At 37.5% G+C, this 22,990-nt stretch overlaps 1 protein-coding gene across 5 annotated transcripts in view; it reads left to right on the top strand.

The window, feature by feature from the left end:
• The window catches only part of CPNE5 (copine 5), a 197,778-nt gene that overhangs the window by 130,463 nt on the left and 44,325 nt on the right, over positions 1–22,990 (top strand). For 3 of the 5 annotated variants that reach the window (XM_070745132.1, XM_070745131.1, XM_070745134.1), the window contains exons 11-12: positions 19,287–19,328; positions 19,871–19,946. In XM_070745132.1, coding sequence (XP_070601233.1) covers positions 19,287–19,328; positions 19,871–19,946 — 118 coding nt within the window. Of the gene's footprint in view, positions 1–11,397; positions 11,493–19,286; positions 19,329–19,870; positions 19,947–22,990 lie in introns of those variants that run through there. The other 2 variants (XM_070745133.1, XM_070745135.1) reach the window with 2 other exon arrangements.

Below are 22,990 nucleotides of genomic sequence, written 5' to 3'. Positions count from 1 at the left end.
GGCAACGGAAGTCCGGAGGTGGGGTTTCCCATCGAAGTGAGCATCAGTGAAATTGCAGCATCGCAAAAACACCGAAGTCCTCGAAACCCCACCTCCGGACGTCTGTGTTTTTGCGATGAAGCAAAAATGGGTGCTTTGCTGGCAATGGAAGTCCGGAGGTGGGGCATCCCAGCAGTGGCGGTGGATTTGTAAGGTGAAAATAGTTTGTAAGAAGAGGCAAAAAAATCTTAAAATCCGGGTTTGTATCTTGAAAGTTTGTATGAGGAGGGGTTTGTAAGATGAGATATCACTGTATATATCAGTGATTTTCAACCTTTTTTGAGCCGTGGCACATTTTTTACATTTACAAAACCATGGGGCACATTTGGGGGGGGGGCGCTAAAAAAATTTGGACAAAAAAATTATCTCTCTTCCTCCCTTTCACTCTACAGTATTTCTCCCTCTTTCTCTCCCTCTTTTTCTCTTTCTCTCTCTCTCCATCCCTCTTTCTCTCTTCCTTCTTTCCTCTTTTTTGCTCTCTTTCTCTCTCCCTCCCTACTTCCCTCTATGTCTTTCTCTCTCCCACCTTCCCTCCCTCTCTTTCTCTCTCTCTCTCTTGCATTCTTTCTTTCTCTCTCTTGCTTTCTTTCTCTCTTGTTCTCTTTCTCTCTTGCTTGCTTTCTCTCTCTCGCTTTCTCTCTCTTGCTTGCTTTCTCTCTTGTTTTCTTTCTCTCTGAGCTTCGCGGCACACCTGACCATGTCTCGCGGCACACTAGTGTGCCACGGCACACTGGTTGAAAAACACTGGTATATATATATGTTCTCGGCAAAAAATATCTATGACTATAATGACAGTGATGATGATGCTTTTAGATTTTATTTTCCTAAAATGTTCTCGATGCACTTGTACATGATTTTCAACCGCGGCAGAGACTGGCTTAAAGCAGGCTTTTAGTTACATAGGGGTATGGCATTTTTGCTGATTTCTCCTAATGTTCACCTAATAGAGCTAAACTTGAACACTGAGGATTTAATTTATCTGCCAAGTGTGTATTCAGAATAGCATTTTGAACTGGCAAAAGTTAGAAGTGATAAGAATTTAAACCTTCTGTCTCTAAGACTTCCTTCCGTACTTAATTAGAATACCTTATTAAGTAATCCAGTGGCTTGGGAAAATTGGGTTCCATGCTGTATCTTCACACCAGCTGTGTTTATGCTGGCTAACGTGTCCTGTGGAGCATGAAGATTTCTTTGTAACTAATTTGAATAAGACTGGTTCACATATTGGACTAAGCCGTGTTGATGGACAACTTTGCGGGAGATGCCTGCAGTGATGGGCTCCTACAGGTACGGACAGGTACGCAGAACGGGTAGCAAAATTTTGATTTTTCTTTTCTTCCCTTCTGGGCTCTGCGTATGTTTTTCCTATCGCAGTAAATGAATTTGAATGTGTATAATTTTAGAAGAGCTGTGTGTGTGTGTGTGTACATACACTTTATATAGTAAATAATCCGGGGTGGGCTACTGCCCAGACGGGAGAGAAAGCGGTGGGGTAGTGAAAATGGAGCTCCACCCCAGAGCACCCAATGCATGAGCCACGCCCACAATGTGGTAGTAAAAATTTTGGTAGCCCATCACTGGATGCCTGGTAGAGGTGTTGGTGTCCATGGACTTTCCCAGCCTTTTCCTGGGGGTGAGTGGAGATTTAAGCTTGGAAAGGGGAATAGAAGATCTTTGGAAAGCAAACTACAGTACAGTATTCCCATTTCCCCTTTCCCCTTCCATGCCTCCCTAAGTATCCTGAAAAAATGTTGTTGAAACTTAGCAGATCAATTGCAAAATGTTGTTGACACATTTAGAACTATTTGGGGTGGCTGTGGGGGGTTTTAAAGGTCAGAAAGAGTATAAGGTTGCAGTAATCAATTTAGCTATAAAGTGGTCAAGAACTTACAAAGTGGAACTTATTTGTTTGTTTGTTTGTTTGTTTATTTATTTATTTGTCCAATGCACAATACATATGGAAGAGAATAGACATGAAGTAATATATATAAAGATAATATGTAAAAATAGAGGAGAAGATATATGAAAGGAAGAAAATATATATGATATATGAGATAAAGGAAAGACAATTGGACAGGGGACGAAAGGCACACTAGTGCACTTATGTACGCCCCTTACTCCACCCTTCATTGTTTGATTATTGTTTTTCCCTGATCATTCATCTTCGTGTAGCAGTGGTTCTCCACCTTTCTAATGCCGCAACCCCTTAATAGAGTTCCTCATATTGTGGTGACTCCCAACCATAAGTCTAGCGCCAATACTCCCAACAGAGCTTCAAGCTAATTGGCAGGAAGCTCAGAGGGACACCCCCACTGTAAAAGCCTGATTGGTCAGATTGTAAATATATGTTCCAAAGTGCCAGATTAGAAGCTTTAGTTCCTAACACCATGGGAAATGTGTCTTTTCCCATGGTCTTAAGCAACCCTTGTGAAACGGTCGTTTGACCCCCAAAGGGATTCCTGACACACAGGTTGAGAACCAATGCAGGGCCATTTACTCTGTGTGTGTGTGTGTATATATATATACAGTATATGCATGTGCACATGCACATTCGGTAAAAATTCAAAATGGCAATCACAATTGCAAGATTGATGTTTCATCTCTCTTTCATGCAGAATACATTAAAAACTTTGAACATAATTGTGGCCACCATCGTGAGTTATTTACTCTGCCTGTAGAGACACTTTTCCTATCAGCAGAGTTTATATGAGGGGCAAATTGAACCAGTGGAGCATAGGAAGATGGGAGAACAATGTGTTCTGCTCCCACCCTTTGTGACTTCATTTATTGATAACAGTATAGCCCACTTTATTTATTTTTATATTTCTTAACTGCCCATCTCCCTCCTTTATATGCTATAGTTAAACTGTTGAAAATGATTACGAATACTTTTATGACATTTCAAACATTGCTAGTACATAAACTATATTATCTGGTTATGATTCTTGCAACAATATCAATAGCGCTTATACTTATATACCACTTTACAGTCCTTTCTAAGTGGTTTACAGAATCTGACTATTTCCCCCAACAATCTGGATCCTCATTTTACCCACCTCGGAAGGATGGAAGGCTGAGTCAACCTTGAACCTGGTGAGATTGCCAAATTGCAGGCAGCCAGCAGGCAGCAGAAGTAGCCTGCAGTACTGCACTCTAACCACTGTGCCACTACAGCTCAGGTCATTAAATTAGAGCATTAGTGATATTATTTATTGTTATTTTGAATAGGTATATTGTAACCAAAAGTGGTTTGCTAAATCTACCTGGTTGTTCTGTCGAGCTCTCTGGTAGAATCCTCCCAAAAATGCCCAGATACAATTTCAGACACACACACATTTGAAAATTCAAAACAATGTTCTTTATACCAAAAAAGGCAAATAAACGAAGCACTATTTTTGTATAGCAAAGAGCACTTGTCTCCAAACAAATTGGTAATTTGTACAAGTCCCTTATTAGTTCTGTGATACTTAGCTTGCAGCTGTGAGGCAATTCACAGTCCTTATTCTTTCACAAAATGAAGCACACTTTGCTCTGGTTTAGTTTCAAAGCAGGGAAAAATCAGCACACAAAGATCAAAGTCAGCAAAGCAGGCATGAAACACAACGATCAGATAATCCTCCACAATGGCCAAACCCACAGGCTGCTATTTATAGCAGCCTCACTAATTATCACAGCCCCACCCAACCACAGGTGGCCTCATTTTCTTTGATAATAATCTCTCAGTTGTTGTTGCCTATGCATCGCTCTCCGCATGCGTGGCTGTATCATTAACTCTTGTTCTGAATCCAAGGAGGAGCTAGATAATCGATCTCCTTCTGAGCTGTCTGCCACACTCTCCTCCTCCCTGTCACTCATGTCTTCTTGGTCAGAGGAGCCTTCATCAGCAGATTCCACCGGGGGCAAAACAGGCCTGCAGCATGTGGATGTCTCCCCCACATCCACAGTCCTTGGGGCAGGAGCTGGGCTAGAGCTAACCACAACACCTGGTGTATTCATGATAAAGGTGAATCAGAGTGGGAAGATCTGACTTGAGTTTCTTTAGCCAGTATTTCACCCTTAAATTGGGTTCTTATGACTCAAAAGATCACAAATTAATCAGGCACATGTTGGGTCAATCCACCTTATACGATTAGCCTCAAATTCAGCGATCTATGAGAATCAGAACATTGAGTGAATTAAATAAACCATGGCTCAGGTATCATTGGGTAAATGTGCTGTGTGAATACAGCCATAAAGTGCTACACAAACATGCAATCCCAAAATACTTACCGAAAGAAAATAAATCAGAATGTTTGCCAGGGGGGCGGTTTCTGGGTTGATGCCAAGGCTTTCATCCAAAACTGTAGCTCAGAACATTCCTCCAGTAGTGCCAGCATTTTTCCAAGATACTATGGAGCCTGTTTAACTATGCAAAATAGTTAACCATAATCATTTCACAAAAGCTATCTTGAATTAGATCTTTGTGGTAGTATTTCCCAGGAGGTAAACAGCCTTCAGAAATACGAACCCACACAGAAAACAAAACTACACATTACACTAATGAAGTAATTAGCAACCATATTTATGTTTTGTAAATCTTTTAAGTGCTCGGCACAGAAATGTGGAGGAGGAATGGCACAGGAAAAGACCTTTAACCTCCCTATTGGCTGCAGGAGTCTATACATCAGATTGTTTCGGACCCCAATTCTTCTTACCATTCTTCATTGCTATATATGCATATGGTTCCAAAGTAAACTCTTGAAAGTTGCAGCTCTATATTTTTATTGGAAATAAACGTCACTGAAAAAAAAATAGGATGTGTGCATTCAGTTGAAGCACACACAAAGGAAGAAAGTTTCATCTATGATCTTGACTTTCTTCAAACTCAAATTCTGAAGTAAGATGACAGACATTTCCCAATGTTAACCCAACATTTTTTATTTTTTGTGAAACGTGGTAACTGCTTCATTAAAGCCAGTTGGATCTCAGATTACAAAGTATCTTATGATTCTTATGATGTAACTCTCTTTATGTTGTTAGATGAAGAAACAAATAGGAACGTGTGTTAGTCCATTTTTAACCTTAAATTATCTTTTCAAATGCTTGATATCCAAGAATGATTGTGTTCATTCTATTTCATCTGATACTTTCTTTTTAGCTTTTAAAGGTTTGAGTACATGCAGCCTTACCAAAAGACTACATTGTTAAAGTTCTCTTTTGTAAAATTCATGTGAGATTCCTATATTTAGTATTCTTTTTTTACTGAAGGCAATAAGATATGTAGCTGCAATCTGAATATGGCTCCTTAAAATTGAAATAATGAAGTTGACTATTCTCTGAGTTCAGTGGAATTTACTCCTAGAGAAGTACAGTATATATTTATTTTATTTTATTTATTTATTTTGTAATAGAAACATAGAAACATAGAAGTCTGATGGCAGAAAAAGACCTCATGGTCCATCTAGTCTGCCCTTATACTATTTTCTGTATTTTATCTTAGGATGCGATATATGTTTATCCCAGGCATGTTTAAATTCAGTTACTGTGGATTTATCTACCACGTCTGCTGTCAAGTATGTATTTGTAATATACATAGATATAACATTTTTTATATACATAAGAGGGGTACTGGGCAGGGATGGTAGGCACGCTGGTGCCCTTATGCACTAGCGTGCTTATGCATGAATATTGTATATGCACTGGGATTAAGACCTGTCCAGCTTAATGGAATTTATTCTAAGTAAATAAGCATAATGTGCTGATAATAATCTCTGTTAGGTTGGATCCATTTTTATAAGTTTGAAAATTATTCATTTTATAATGATTTCAGGGACTCAGCAGTTGGCCGTATAGTGGTAATATTCTCAAACTCATATGTTTGAGAACATTAAAAGAAAATCCAAACTGTCAGGGTTATACTGACTGAATAAAGGAGCATATTATAAACCAATTTCATGATAACTTTGTCCTGCTCTTGACCATAATATTAAATAAAGGCGTGCCTCCTAATTTTCTTGGATAAATGTATGTTGAATAAATATAAATTAAGCAGTGGAAATTTCTTAGCTATATGAAAATAATAAATTAAACAAAAATTCTGTTAGTTAGTCCAAATATCATTGTTATACTTTTAATGGAGGTCATAGAAGTTTCCCAAGACTTCTACTTGTATTTCCTTATTTTATTTGCTAATTAATCTCCCATAATATAAATAAAGGATTCTGTGTAATAAAATGCAGATCAGAGTCATTGCAAAGCCTGTGCAAACTTCCTGCACGTATAAAAATCCTGCCACTAATTTTCTAGCTACAAATTTATGAAAGATGAAACCAGCATCACTGATATTATTCCTTCGTGAGATAAAAGGTAATTCCCAAATGATAGGCTAGAATAATGGTACTATAAATGTAGCAGCCTATTTTATTAAGCTTATTTTTTGATGCTGCCTGATCCCAATCTTATTTTGCTTAGAGTGGAAATGAGAGACTCTTTGATGGCTACAAAAGTCTTGAACAGCCTTAATTACTGTCACCAGCTCAGCAGTTCCATCCCTCTTCATTCCCATCTCTTGAAGAAATTCAGAATCTGTTGTGGCTTACTAATTCATGTCAGTGGCTGCATCCATGAGATGAGAACAGAGTTTGAAAAGCTGTTTACCTGATTACTGTACTTAAATTTTAGTGTATACTGTATATTTATTTATTTATTTATTTATTGGATTTGTATACCGCCCCTCTCCGTGGACTCGGGGCTGCTAACAACAGTGACAAAAACAGAATGTAAAAGTCCAATACTAAAACAGTTAAAAACCCTTGTTACAAAACAATTCATACATACAAACATACCATGCATAAATTGTAGAAGCCTAGTGGGAAAGATTATCTTAGTTCCCCCATGCCTGACGGTGGGTTTTGAGGAGCTTACGAAAGGCAAGGAGGGTGGGGGCTATTCTAATCTCTGGGGGGAGTTGGTTCCAGAGGGTTGGGGCCGCCACAGAGAAGGCTCTTCCCCTTGTCCCCACCAACCGACATTGTTTAGTTGACGGGACCCGGAGAAGGGACCCGGAGAAGGCCCACTCTGTGGGACCTAACTGGTCGCTGGGATACATATACATGTAGACCAGTGTTTTTCAACCTTTTTTCTTCAGGGGAACCCTTTGGTGTCATCAGATTTCTGGCGGAACCCTGGTTGAAAACACTGCATTAAGCTGTACATCCTGAAGCTGAAATAGGATTCTTTTATTGGCCAAGTGTGATTGGCCACATAAGGAATTTGGTCTTTGTTGCATAAGCTCTCAGATACATTTGTCAAGAATCATGAGGTACAACACTTAATGATTGCCATAGGGGTCAAATAAGCAATCAGGAAACAATATAAATCTTAAGGATACAAGCAACAAGTTACAGTCATAGTCATAAGTGGGAAATCGGTGATAGGAATGATGAGAAGACTAATAGTAATAGTAATGTGGCCTTAGAGGATGGAGGCAGAACCAGCAAGTGCTGCTACTGAATGGGGGTCCGTGGCTGTGGAGTAGCAGAGAGGGAGAGAGAGAGAGAGAGAGAGGCTGCACCGCGTAACCTCGCCGGGAGTGCTGGGCCTGAGCAGGACAATAAGCGGAGGCCGTTCGCTCCATTCAACCAGCTTTCCCTCTGCATTTTTTGGCGGCTGCGGGGGCCGGTGGGAGGGTCAAAGTGAAAGCAAAGCTGGAGCAGACGCCTTCCGCTCCTCCTGCCCTCTCAGGCCTCGAGCGTGAGGGGAGTAGTAAGGCGCGCTCTCTTACAGTGCCCACTCTTCCTCCTGCTTGGTGGCTGCTGTACTCGTGGAACCCTTGGCTGGCCTTTGCGGAACCCTTGGGTTCCACGGAACCCTGGTTGAAAAACACTGATGTAGACATATTGTATGTGTTTATAGAGAGATGCAAATATATACACATGTGAACCTGCCTCCAAGGTCTGAATGAAATAAATGTTTTTTGGTAATGTTATCTCAGCTAAAGGGCAATGTTTTGGGGCAATGACATAATAAAAAAAGTTATTTCAGCTTAGGGTTTCGGTTGAAATTCAAAAGTAAAGTTTGGGAAAATTTGGAAACTGGTGAACATTTGTTGATTTTACCTCATTGTGGAGAGTTTAAGAACAACAGTTTCAGTATTTGTATTTCCCAATATACTTTTTCTATACTTTGTCATAACTTAGGCTATTAGTTTCCTATATGGTACAGTTGTTATTGTTTGCATTTATAAGTCACAATTCCTCTATTTTTTTTCATAACAAAGATCTTAGGTAGAATGGAATAAGAGAACAAATGGTCCAACATGGATTGGTAGAGATTTGAATGTGAGTCTTTGTAAAGTTCTTTCATTGTTAAGTTGTTAAGTTTGACACTTAACTGGATGTATGTAGTCAAATATGTGGTTGCATGAAATAATTTAGGAAGTTGAATGTGCACAACAGCATGTGAAATTGATTGTCTATCAGTGTTGCTTCCTAAGGGAACAGTTTGATTTCACAGAAGTTGGGTTTACTTGGAGTTATATAGTGTTGTTTAAGTGTTCCCTTTATTTTTTTGAGCAGCGTATCATTTGTATTTAGGCAGTGTATTCATTTTCTACCCAATTATATTCCATAGGTTTATTGTATTATTGCAATCTTTATAACAATGCTGCAAAATAACTATTATTCCTGCAAAACATATATAACAGTGGAATAATATGATTCTTTTCAAACAGTAAATATCCCATTTGAACAATGCTCAATATTTTCTTTGTTCTCTTGACCGTGAAACAAATTCTCAGGTTTCTTCATATTGCTCTTATCAATTATTAAGATGACAAATATCAAGATAGCTTTTGGGCAGCCTATTGTGATATCAATATCATATTATCCTTAAATGTTGAAATATTATTGCCAAAGTTTACCTTTAACACCCAATACTTTTTCATCTTAAATTTACATTTTTCTGCCTCTTGGTGTTTGATACATTACCCAAGAGATATAAAAAGTACAAGTGGAATCATTTTTAACTATTTGCTAAAGTAAAGTGTATGTATGTGTCTTTCTATGTATATAAATATGGGTCTATTTATAATTATACACGTTAATCTGTTTAATCATTGAATTTGGACCACATGAGTCTCCTAATCTTGACCACTGTCCGCTGAACAATGCCAGATATCTTAAACCAAAAATCACTATTGGAGAAGTAAAAGCTTTTTCAATTGATCCCATTCATATGGAAAGAGGCCGAGGGCTCCCGTTTTCCAACATAGTTGATGGAACTGTGAGTTTTCTATCTCCGGAATCTCTTGTTTTCTTCCATCTTGTTTCATCACCTCCTGAACAAGTCCAGGGAAATTATTAAAATTACTTTTCCCCCCCATTATGATTGCAATTTGATCTTTATTTAGTTTGTTTTGACTGCTGCGTGGGCCTTTCCCCCATTTTAGATGGTATATTTTTAGCTTTTGTTGCTATGGAAACGTATGACATTGGGACCAAGCTAGTCACAGATCAAGACAACAGACGCAATCGTCTCGTTCTGTTTCCTGATTGAAAGTATGATTTAAAATATTAACCTTTTCCTAGTCCAGTGGATGAATTATAAAGCTGCTACAAATCCTTGCTAGCTGAAGAGTAGATGTTTATAAAAGTAGGAGGAATTATGATATCTTTATTTGTCATATTCTCCTGTGTGCCACGCTCTGAAATCTGTTCCTTATCATCTGAGCCCCAGTCCCTCTGTAACCAGAGCAACACAATCACACCGCCAGGCTTGGGGGCTAAAGGCTCCCCTATCCTAGTATTCTGTATTACAACCAAGGGTCTCCTAAAAGCTCACAAGCAAAATATGGCTATTGTTCCTTAACTAATACTGTACTAAAAAGAATACTCCCTGTTGTTCAAGGAAACAATCTGTTGGATGCATTAACATGTGTAGCTATTCATTGCCCAATCCTCCATAAATGGTTTTCGCTCCTTTCAAAACCATTTAATTCAATGCCAGTAAGCATATCTCATAGCTCATAAGTAAATTGTTATTTCCTTTTGTTGAGGAGTCTTGAATTCCTCCAGTAGTAACATTAATTGGATCGCTTTGAGTTCTAATATTGTTAGAGAAACTATCACATTTTCTGCATAAAATGGCATATATCACCATCATATTTCCCATGCCTCACATTGTTATAAAAATTATAGTCTGGTTCAATCCAAACATCTTTATGATTGTTCTTTTCCAAATCGTTCCCTTCTGTTTTAAAATCAAAATTACATACACTGTTTCCCATGTTTGCGGTTTCCTTCACTGGGCTTGTTAGCAGTTCCAACAATTGCTCCTTGGGTTCTTTATAATATTGGTTGCTTTTGTTGTATTTTTTTTTCCAGATTTACAACATCCTTTCTAAGGTGCAATGAACAGAGCTGGATGCTTATTCTTAGTGCTGTCTCAGCCAAAGGCTTTTTGAGAGCACTTGGTTTGTTATACATGTATTGGAAATTTTTGTTTTCCTCCTAATGATTTCAAGGATTAATGTGGGTTGACATTTTCATGGAAGTGTTGATTCCAAATTCCCTTTCTTTCTTTCTTTTTTTGATATTTATTTTTATTTTGTTTGACATACAAACATTTAGACATCATACAATACAACATTGAACATTTATAATTTATATATTTACAAGATTTGTTTTTTACAATTCTATTTGCTATACCTTTTTCTTAACTTCCACCCAGTTGTATATTTTTCCCCACACTTTGTAATAGTCCTTATTTTGTTGGTTTTGTATCTCATATGTTAATTTGCTAAATTTGGTGCAGTCTAATATTTTTTTAATTACCATTTCTTTGTTTGGAGCCTTTTCTTGTTTCCAAACTTGTGCATATGTTAATCTTGCAGCAGTGAGTAAGTGATTTATTAGGTAGTAATTTTCTTTGCTATGATTACCTCTGATTATGCCTAGTAAATACATTGCCGGTTTTATCTCAAGTATATAGCCCAGAATTTCTTCCATCCATTTCCATGCCCACCTCAGGTCACGCCTGATTCTGAAGAGGATGAACCAAGCCCCTCAGGATACCCTGGGCCAGGGGGCTGCCAGAGGAAGTTGAGAGCAGACAGTGACTGAGGAGAGCCAGAGGGGCCTGTGGTGACAATGGGAGATTGGCCTCTGTCAGATAGTGGGGAAGGCATATTAGTGGAAGATGCATGGGTTAACCTTTGCTATGCTATCGAAGAATGGCTAAAAGGGGAGAGGAGATCCAGAGTAAAAGTCATTAATCCACAGCCATAACTCTTTGAGGTGTGATGTCACTTCCAGGCTATATAAGGAGGTGTGTGGGTAATAGGGGGCGTGGACTTGCAACATTTGTTACATGGAAGAACGGAGAAATTGGCGTGCCTGAAAAGAAATTCTAAAAACCATGATCTCTGTTTCCCAAGATATTCTATGCTGTTTTCCCCTGTGTGAGCAAAGTTCACGGTGAGCTTCTGACTTGTGCTTTGATTTATGAGAAGTGAGTTATCTAGGAATTTATGAGGATTGAATTTTGGCACGCTTCCCAGATCCAGAGTCGCTACTTAAACTCAGCATTGCAATATATGTATCCTGCTTGATTGGAAATAAAGAGTGAATTTTATCTCTAAGAAGTGATTTTCCAGGACTTAAATGTTATCGGAGGCCCAACAATAGAACAGATTGCAAGTCCACACTTCCTTATATAGCCTGGAAGTGACATCACACCTCAAGGAGTTACGGCTGTGGATTAATACCTTTTATTCTGAATCTTCTCTCTCCGTTTAGCCAATCTTCGATAGCATGGGTTAACCCACGCATCTTCCTCTAATATGTCTTCCGCACTATGTGACAGAGACCAATCTCCCATCACCTCAACCCCCTCTGGCTCTCCCCACTCACTGTCTGCCTCACTCTTGTTCACAACTTCCTCTGGCAGCCCCCCTGGCCCAGGGTATCCTGAGGGGCCTGTTCATCCTCTTCAGAATCAGGCATGACCTGAGGTGGACAAGGATCACGTACAACAGTATGTATGAAATCTGAGGGCAGGAAGTGCTGTAACAGGATGCCATGGCTTTTTTTTTAAAGCTCTCTCTAATCCTTTTTTGATGCTACCAACCTGAGTAAATTGATATAATCAAAAATCTTGGTAACTTATCAACATTTGAAAGTTTTGAAACAAAACTGCAATCCTAATGCACTTTCTTGATATGCAGGCCCTCTTCTGCATACTTATCTAATCTGAAAGCCTTTTAATTCTCATTTACTTTCTGTTCTTTAACCATTACCACCCCTAAAAGTCATATATTGATTGGAGGGGGGAACTCAACCTGTAAAGAGAAAAAAATGGGTGAAAACAACAAAAAAGGTCTAATTTGATTATTAATGTAGGTAGTCCTTGATTTACAGTCACAGTAGGGACCAGAAAATTCATTGTAGTGTAGACATTAAGTGAAGCATCATTTAACTGCACCCAATTTTATGACCTTTTTGCTTTGTCATTAAGTAAATCACCTGCTTGTTAAGTAACACTTCATACAACTATCTATTTCCTGCAAGCTTCCTCTTTGATTGTGCTTGTTGAAAGCGAACTGGAAAAGTCTGGATACTACAAGCTATCAGTATTGTTCTTAAGAACAAGCCAGGTGCCAAGCATCTAGAAAACGGTTATGTGACTGCAAGGATGCTGCAACAATTGCATGTGCAAGGATTATAAGCCATTTTCCCCATCATCATGATGGGACTTCAAGGACCACCTGTAGATATAAAACTGGGAGAAAGAAATTAAAGAGTTTCCAGAAGCAGATCCAGAGACTCAGTGAATACTTTGTAATGGTTAAGGTACTGAACCAGGAATTGGGAGATTTAAATTCTAGTTCCCCCTCAGCCATGAAAGCTCACTGAAAATTATTCTCAATCCAACCTAGTTTATAAATTAGTGTGAGAAAAATAGGACAGAGTGCAATGCAAATCAACTTAAGATCCTATACAAAAAGCTTGGATATAAGTGAAACCTGGACTTGCCATATTATTTTCACTCAAAAATCTGTATCCTTGGATTGAGTTTATTTCAGGTTTTGGGAAAGTTGAGTTTGGTCTTTGCCAAGGACGCTTTGTTTTCCAGTATTTTATTTATTTATGTATTTTATTTATTTATTAGATTTGTATGCTGCCCCTCTTTGAAGACTGCATTCTATACTGTTTATGCTAGCAGTAAAAATCAAATAGCAGGTTTTCGGTCAAGAAGTTGAGGGGGAAATGAGAATAAATGAATTTGGTTTGTCTAAGATTTGGTTGTGAAATTTGCCAGGAAAATATATCAAGAAAATGAAGAATAAACAAAGGTAGATCTGAATTCCCGACTTGCTGAAGGTTTTATTTTTTCTGTCCAATATCAAATGTACTGAACACAGTTCAAATCTATGCATTCTCCACTATTCAGAGTAAATTGCTTCTCTTGAAAATCTCCCCAGATTTCCACACTCAAAAGTACGCATTCATGCATTTAATAAGCAACCCAACAAAAGGTTGCCAACCCCATCTTGATTGCTTAGAAAACAGCCTTTAGTGGAGCTCAGCTAATTCTTCAGTTGATCTCTCTAAATTTCTGTTTGCCAACAAAATCACCTCAGGCTTGTTTTTTTAAAGAAAGGATTATTCTCCATTTTTAAAAACTGAGTAAAACTCAAGCGATTGGTCACTCTGAGCACATTTTGTAGAATGTGGTAAATGTATGAAAAACCTTGGATTCAGTCCCCAGACACTTAATGCTCTAAATAAAAAGATACTCTTCTTCATGATATGTTTTTGTTTCTTCATGGTTATTTATAATGGTCTCTTATGTTTTTGTTATAGATTCTTGTGTTTGGGCTATGGTTTCTTGTATACTTTGTAACATTAGTTGCATACTTTGTATATTAATCATTGAACCTGTTTTTTTCAGTTCCCAACTTGCTATCAACTGTTCTTTTTTTGGAAGGTGTAGGAGAGGCATATCGTATCATGAAGAAATTAAAACAGAGAATAGTGAAATGAAAGGGGCATAAAAATATGAATGTCAAGATTGAAAAATTTAAAACAAAATAATAGAAAATGAACTTAAAATAAAAATAATTGAAACAAAAATTGAACAGACAGAAAAAAGTAGAAACCATGGAGCAGAATCTAACAATAATTAACAATGGACATGAACAGTCCATTACATTTTTAGAATTAGAGAAAGCCTCCCAGTATTTAAGGTTCCAGAATATCCAAGAAGATGGAAAAGAAAACATAGGAGAAAAGATAGCTGAAATATTAGCAGTAATAATGCAGAGTGATGAGCAAAAAATAATAAGAGAAATAGAAAGTACATGTAAAAGTCATAAAAAGAGCAGTTAGATAGCATTTATAAAAAAAACTAGGGAAGAAACATTTATGTACAAAGCAAGGGAGATAATAGTTCTAAAGCAGATTCCAAGATGGGTTAAGAATCTTAGAAGGCAGTATCAATTTTTAACTTCCCAACGGATAAAACAGAGGGCATTTTCGTAACATGGCTATATAGAGTGCTGGTGAGACCACATTTGGAATACTGTGTTCAGTTCTGGAGACCTCACCTACAAAAAGATATTGACAAAATTGAACGGGTCCAAAGACGGGCTACAAGAATGGTGGAAGGTCTTAAGCATAAAACGTATCAGGAAAGACTTAATGAGCTCAATCTGTATAGTCTGGAGGACAGAAGGAAAAGGGGGGACATGATCAAAACATTTAAATATGTCAAAGGGTTAAATAAGGTTCAGGAGGGAAGTGTTTTTAATAGGAAAGTGAACACAAGAACAAGGGGACACAATCTGAAGTTGGGGGAAAGATCAAAAGCAACATGAGAAAATATGATTTTACTGAAAGAGTAATAGATCCTTGGAACAAACTTCCAGCAGACGTGGTAAATAAATCCACAGTAATTGAATTTAAACATGCCTGGGATAAACATATATCCATCCTGAGATAAAATACAAAAATAGTATAAGGGCAGACTAGATGGACCATGAGGTCTTTTTCTGCCGTCAGACTTCTATGTTTCTATGGCAAGGACGCAAAGTTAAAATAGATACAGTTGAGAAAACTCATGAATTTTATGAACAATACATTGTGATGGAAGGTGAAGAAGAGAGCAAAGAAGAGAGTGAGGAAGAGTTGGAAGGTATTCATCAAGAGGAGGAAGTGATAGAGGAATGAGCAAAAGGCAGAGGAGAAAAAAGAATACAGGAAAAAGAAAAGATAGAACAAGAAAAAACTACAGGAAGGTATTAATGGAAACTGGAACCGTAAGGAAACAATATCAATAAAAAATGAGAGAAGAAATCAAATTGATTGCTATTAACACCAAATGGATTCCAATACACCAACAAAGAGAAATAGAATACTTATGCAGCTCAGAAAACAAGATGCAATACCATTATAAATTCCTAGCCAATAATAAAAATATATTAAAGACTGGTATATAAATTATACGACACGTGGTTAGAAATTTACTAATTTATATAAACAATAGGGATGTGGAGTTATGAAATGTATGGTAAAGACAAGTTAGATATATTTGAAAATGGGTCTCTATGCAATGGAGAAGATAGATTCCTAAATAAATATAATTAGAAATAGAGGATAAAGTATGTATTAAAGAAATTCATATGGGAGTTCAAAATAGGATAAAAAGCAAATTAGAAATTAGAATAACTTATATTGTGATATAATAATCAAATGAGATTAAATACTGAGGAATTATTCAATTAAATATACTATTATATTATTATATAACATAGAGAATTGTTAGATAAATTATAATATAAGTAAGGATTTAGTAAATAAGATAAATTATACTGACAAATATATGGAAAAAATGAATACTGAAATGATTTAGAAATGCAAACATTTATAATATATGTATATGAAATTTTGCACTGATCTTTAGCTATAATTAAGATAGGAAGTTGGATTCCTAAGAGTATATGTTTCTATGTTATGTCATGTCAAATTTTTGTGTATATAAAATACATTTTTTTTAAAGATACTCTTCTTGAATGTTAGTTTCCACTAGAGTGTGACTTGCCATTTTTAGAGCATTTGTATGAGAGATCTGCTACTACGATTGATAGAATACTTATCATCAGTTGGGTTTATTGATTTCAGTGAAAACTCATTAAAGTTTTACTTTAATCTTATACAAGAATGATTTTTCCCCCATTGTTGCCCATCCCTGCTCATCTATTACAATGTCGTTGAAATTTTGGGATTGCTTGCCATTCTTCTGTTTTGCACTGCTTTTATAACACGAGCATTTTCTTTAAATTGCTGGTGTGTGTGCGATAGTTTGGAAGTTTGGTTGACTTCCAGAAGCACTGAAAATATCGAGAAAGCAATTCTCAAGTCACAGAAGTGGCTGAGGGGATGTGGCAGAGTCTCTGTAAATTAGCTCCAGATAGAACTCAAGTCTGTTCTGACTTCTCCACTCATTCCTGTGCCTCTGAGAATTCAAATGTCACCTGTCAGCATACATACAGCCACAGGCAATTTAATCACTGTCATTTTGCTAACAAGAGTTTACGAAGCCACTAGCCTGGAGTATTTACTGAGAATAATTAGTGCCTGACACTGAAAATCGCATTGGAGTTAAGGGTAAAAGTACCACTGTTTTGTACTACTTGGGAACAATAAATATCTCTGGCAGCCTTGTAAGACATATATTGAACTACTGGGGTTAAATAATATCTATCTGACATTGGCCTATTTTGTCTCAGAAGACTATGCTTTTATCAACATTTAAATGGTTCACAGGCAAAATAGATGAAATACTTCAGGGGTGGGTTCCACTTATCTTCACCACCAGTTCGCATTGTGATATTTTGCGCATGCCCTCATGCAGTTTCACATACGCACATGCTCAGAAGGTGGATTCAGCCATAAACACAACTGAGGAATTGCTCAGCTGTGCTTCAGGGGCAGAAATAAAGGTCGGTATTAACCCAGGTTGGGCAGGAGGGCTTTTTTCCAAGCAGAGGATATTTTATTTATTTTATTTATTTATTCATTTGTCCAATACACAATACATATGGAAGAGAATAGACATGAAGTAATATATATAAAGATAATATGTAAAAATAGAGGAGAAGATATATGAAAGGAAGAAAATATATATGATATATGAGATAAAGGAAAGACAATTGGACAGGGGACAAAAGGCACACTAGTGCATTTATGTACGCCCCTTACTGACCTCTTAGGAACCTGGAGAGGTCAATCGTGGATAGTCTAAGGGAGAAATGTTGGGGGTTAGGGGTTGACACTATTGAGTCTGGTAATGAGTTCCACGCTTCGACAACTCGGTTGCTGAAGTCATATTTTTTACAGTCAAGTTTGGAGCGGTTAATATTAAGTTTGAATCTGTTGCGTTCTCTTGTGTTGTTGCGGTTGAAGCTGAAGTAGTCATTGACTGGTAGGACGTTGCAGGATATGATCTTGTGGGCAATACTTAAATCGTGTTTTAGGCGCCGTAGTTCAAAGCTTTCTAGACCCAGGATTGTTAGTCTATTTTCATAGGGTATTCTGTTTCGAGTGGAGGAGTGAAGGGCTCTTCTGGTGAAATATCTTTGGACGTTTTCAAGGGTGTTGATGTCCGAGATGTGGTATGGGTTCCAGACAGATGAGCTGTATTAAGGAGCTCATAAGGAGAAGCCATCTAAAGACAGAAAAAAACCACTGAAAATTCCCCAAAAAAGATGGTGGTGTGCACAGACCGAACTGGGATCCATGACGCCATTTTCACGTCACCAGCGGGTCACTAACGGTTGGGGCGATCTGGTCCTGAGATACATGGGTGGCCACCACCCTTCTTCCTCATACTTTAAAGATAAACCACAGTTTGTATGCATTTATTAGAATAATGTGTATCTCATCCTTCAACTTCACAGAGTAACATAAGTAACTAAAATGTAAAAAAAAAACACAGGGAAAAAATAGCTGATACCAGATACAAACACCCCCTCCCACACACACGTAGTAAAAGTTGAGAATTGGGATTCAGTGCAAAATACCAGAGCTGATCAAAATCTTGTCTGAAGTTGTCTTCACTTGCCAGAAAAAGCTAAAAGGGACAGGAAATCAGACCTTCAGCGTGAAAATGCTTTCTTGGAGTATTTTGGGGTGCCATCACAAAAAAGCACATCACATACACTGATTAATTTGTATCTATTCATCTTGGAACACAGAAAAATAACTTTCCGGTTTTATGTATTGGCAGGAAAGGGGTCCAAAGACACTAGGACACAGACTGGATAGAGCCTCGGTTTAAAAGAAAAATATTTTGATTTCTTCATAGATGCGTGTTGCTAACCGTGCTTTTTTATTTTCATTTCCTCTTTTGAAATAGGTGTAATATACCTACTTTGTTGCATTTCCACATCTGAAACCTTTTGTCCGCAGCTATTATCTGAACATTAATTAATAACCAAGAGAGCTCCCAAACTGTGGGTTTAATTTCAAGTAGGGGAGATCCTATCAAAGAATGCAATAAAACCCCTCATTAAGGAAACTAACCATCATCAAGGAAGGAAGGAAGGAAAGAAAAGGAGGGAAGAAAGGGAGGAAGGGAGGGAAGGAAAGAAAGAAAGAAAGAGAGAAAAGAAAAGAAAAAAAGAAATATGTTGCCTTGTCTAAATTAAGCTTTTAATGATTGCCTTCAAGCACATTGTGGACAGCCATTTTCCAAATAGAACTCTGAGATAAAGGAGATATTGTACTTTAATTGGCCAAGTAGAATGGTCCAGAGAGAGCAAAAAAAGGCTCATCTTAAAAATAAAATAAAAATCTTGCACACTTACTGACTATTTTTGACTTGGCTTAGCAACTTATTTGCCCAATCATATCATATTCTGTGTTGAGTCAGAATAAAGAGAGGGAGTTATTCACCCCCTGGCAATTCCATTTTCCCTACATGGCAAGAGACTTTGATGTCAACACATGCTTATTTATTACATTGGTTCCAAGATGCTTATCCAGAAAAGGCTAGAAGGGCAGTTGTAGACCTGTTTAGGAGATTTTGTCCTGGAATGGTCTTAATATCCCCTAAATCCCACCGGGCTTTATTTGCTCAGCTTTCTTAAAAGAGAGAATGTTATCTCTAATGCACAGCTTGACACTTTTTATTTCAAGCCGCTGGTTTTCTCAAACGAAAACTGTAATAGGAATTTCAACTTACTTGACCACTAATGTCATCTTTTGCAGAACCATAAAAGTAGAGGTGTATGACTGGGACCGAGATGGCAGGTAAGTAACATTTAATGGCTTGCATTTAGTATTTGTTTTTTTAAAAAAACAAAACAGAAAACTACATTGATAAAAATTAAATGAAAATAAAATGCAGCAAGAGCATGTAACATACGGTACTTGAATTTTTGCAGCTTGAGGGGGGAAGTGCTTGTGTTCACCACAAAATAATAAATACATACTATCCCATTCTTCCCATATGTACTGAGGCTAGAATTCCAGCTGTGATGTTAAAAATGATGAGAATTATAAATCTTACCACATCTCACAGCCCTTAGATTAGGAAAGTCTGGCTTTGCCTTATGAATCGCCTTATTTAATAAATAGTCCATTGTCTAAGTAAATGACATGAGAATGAAAACTAGACTAGACTAAAACTCCATACACTGGACCAAAAATACACAAACTAAGGAAGTGATGAATAGGCAGAATTACCACTGATTGGCTATGACATTTTATTATTTCTTATCTTGGACCATCAATAAGTAGGGGGTTTTTTTTTGCTGTATGTTGCCTTTCACAATTTTATTTTCTGTTAACAGTCATGATTTCATTGGAGAGTTTACAACCAGCTATAGAGAACTGGCAAGAGGACAAAGCCAGTTTAATGTGTATGAGGTGAGTAGCTTCTTGAGATGCCCCTTAATATCAGCATCCAAAGTTAATTGATATTGATAGATGACTGGAAAAATGGTTGAAATGGTTTAACAAATTCTTGCCTTGAACAAGCAGCCAGACTTTATGACCCATGGGGTCCATTCTATTCAGACCCCTGCATTCTATGTTGATTTGATTAAAACCATGGTGCCATCACTCTGCTGAACATTTTATTCCCACAGCATTGTCTTATTTCTCATCTTTTCTCGTCTTCTCATCTTTCCTATCTTCTCCCATTGGTTTCTTACGATTTATCAAATATTGTTTGTAACTCATGATTAATGATTATAACGATGGTTTATGATCTATGACCTATTACTTGCTGTTTATACTGTATGTACACTTTGAGCTTATGTACCAGAGATAAATTTCTTGTGTTTCCAATGACTCTTGGCCAATAAAAATTATTCTACTCTACTCTATTTTTTCCATTCCATTCACAATAGTTACCTACTCCCCTTAACTATATTTTTGTACTTATTACGACCTTTCCCATCAAAATAACTAAATTAAGCTTGATGGTTTCTCGTCATTTAAGGTGTGAAATTGTAGGAAATGATAGCATAAGCATTAAAATAGGCTTAATTTATGTTTTTTAGAAAAGCAAAGCAAAAATTCCCTTTCCTCAAATTCAAGACTTCATTTATCAACTTTGCTCATTTTTGTGATGAATTATACTATTATTTCTGGGCTTTGTGGCATTTTCCCTAGGGCTTTTCCAAAACATAGATTGGGGGCAGTGGGGCAATTCCACTGGAGCATCCGTTCCTCAGTTTAGTTCTCTCAATATAGATTGGATTTAGTCCCATAGTCCATATTCTTAAAAATGTGAAAGATGCCCTAATTCAGTGATGGCGAACCTTTATTCCCTCAGGTGCTGAAAGAGCGTATGCGTGTGCTATAGCGCATGTGCGAGTGCCCACACCCATAATTCAATGCCTGGGGAGGGCGAAAACAGCTTATCTTGTCCCCCTTCCTCTAAAGGCCAGAAATGACCTGTTTCCCAACTTCTGGTGGGCCCAATAGGCTCATGCTTTGTCCTCCCCAGGCTCCAAAGGCTTCCCTGGAGCCAGGGGAAGGTAAAAGTGTCCTCCTCCATCCCCCCAGAGGCTCTCAAGCCAAAAAATACCCTCCCAGAGCCTCTGTGGGAGCAAAAAATCAGCTGGCTGGCACACACATGCACGTTGGAACTGAGATAGGGCAACAGCTCGTGTGCCAGCAGATATGGCTCTGCATGCCACCTGTGACACCCATGCCGTAGGTTTGCCCTCACTGCCCTAATTAATTCAGGAGACACAAGCCTAGGTTCCAAAGAAATCTAGTCATTTATTAGGAGCAACATTCCGGCAATACTCCAATGGAGTCAGAACTAATCTCATGTAATTTACGGCCCCCGTGACCCTGTCTCTCCCCCTCCTCCCTGGGCATGTCATAAATCACATTATCCACTGAACCATGTTTGCAGGCTATAAAACCCACACCATTTTCACCCCTTGAAAGTTTTCAAGTTGACAAAAGGTCTTTGACAGAGCGTGGTTCATCTTTTAGATCGTTTCCATCCAGCTTGTATTTGATATTCTGATTTTTATTGCCAATGTGCAGGACTGAGCATTGGTTAGCAGAACTTTGGTTTTGCCAATTGTTTGACCATGGAGATACATAATCTATTTTGTAGGGTAGTAGAGTTGAAGTCCACAAATCCTAAGTTGCCAATTTTGGGGACCCCTGCCTTAACTACTACATCAAACTGGCTTTTATTAATATTGTAGAACAGTTTTTATAATTACCGTTGATTCTTCTGGATTCCTGGAACAGTAGAAGGAGTTCTTCTGTCATTGAATAAGATTTCTAATCCCAATAGAGGTAGAAATACTGTCTTACCTCTCACAATCAGTCTATTTTAAGACTAGTTTTAGACCACAATCATCATTTCCTTTTCAATGCATCATATATCAATGTAATTTTCTCCTCTGCTAGGGGGGAAAAATTCTAAACATAAATCTTTCAAAAACCATCTATACTCCTGAAATATTGAGGCTCTAATCCAATGGAGTAATGCTGTATATATATTTCATATTGCTGTATGCTTCAGTATTTTCTAAAGGCTATTGGACAAATTCCAACCCCCGTAAGACAGGTAACATTCAGCAAGGAATAAAATGTTCATCTGGTATATGAAGCAGATTTTTATAAATTTATTGCCTCCAGAATTGTTGTCCTAAAACAAAAGAAATGTTCTGCCCTATAAATTGCACCAGGCTCCTAAAAATATATTATTATTATTATTATTATTATTATTATTATTATTATTATTATTATTATTATTATTATTTGGATTGGTATGCCGCCCCTCTCCACATGCATTCCTTGTATTTTATAGAAAAATATTTTTTCCATTTTTCAGTTGGGATAAACCCTTCAAATTCTCCCAAATCTTCCTATTTAGACCAGTTTCAGACCATTGCTTCCATATACTACATTAGCAGCTTCTACAGTCAGGAACAAATAAAATATTTACAATCAGGTATTCACATGGAGAGTACTCTCTGAAGTATATACCTGTCATTTTAGATGATAATATGTTAGACTAAAAATGAACAATAACTTTTGAGCATGACTTACCATATTTTTCGGAGTACAGATGCATTAGTCTGGTCAGCTTCAGCACATTATTTTATCCCCTGAGTAGGGCTGGAAAAAAACCTTTTTCAGAGGGAGTAGCAATGAAAACAAGTCTGCAAAGACTTAGGGCTGGAAAAAAACTTCTTCGAAGGAAGAAGGGATGAAAAAATCCTGTAAGCCAGGAAGGCCATTAGCACCTTGTTAGGGCTGGGGAAAAAACCACCTTTTTTGGAAGAAGTAGCAATGAAAACAAGCCTGCAAACCGGGAAGAGCTAGGAAGATCTTTAGCACCTTGTTAGGGCTGGGAAAAAAGCTTTGAAAAAGCTACATTCAGAGTATAAAACATACCCAAAGTGGGGGAAAGGTGCATCTTATACTCCAAA

Source organism: Erythrolamprus reginae, chromosome 3, assembly GCF_031021105.1.
Source record: "Erythrolamprus reginae isolate rEryReg1 chromosome 3, rEryReg1.hap1, whole genome shotgun sequence".
Classification (NCBI taxonomy): Eukaryota; Metazoa; Chordata; class Lepidosauria; order Squamata; family Dipsadidae; genus Erythrolamprus; species Erythrolamprus reginae.
Note: the sequence above shows the minus strand (reverse complement) of the source record. Positions and strands in the feature narration are given on the sequence as shown.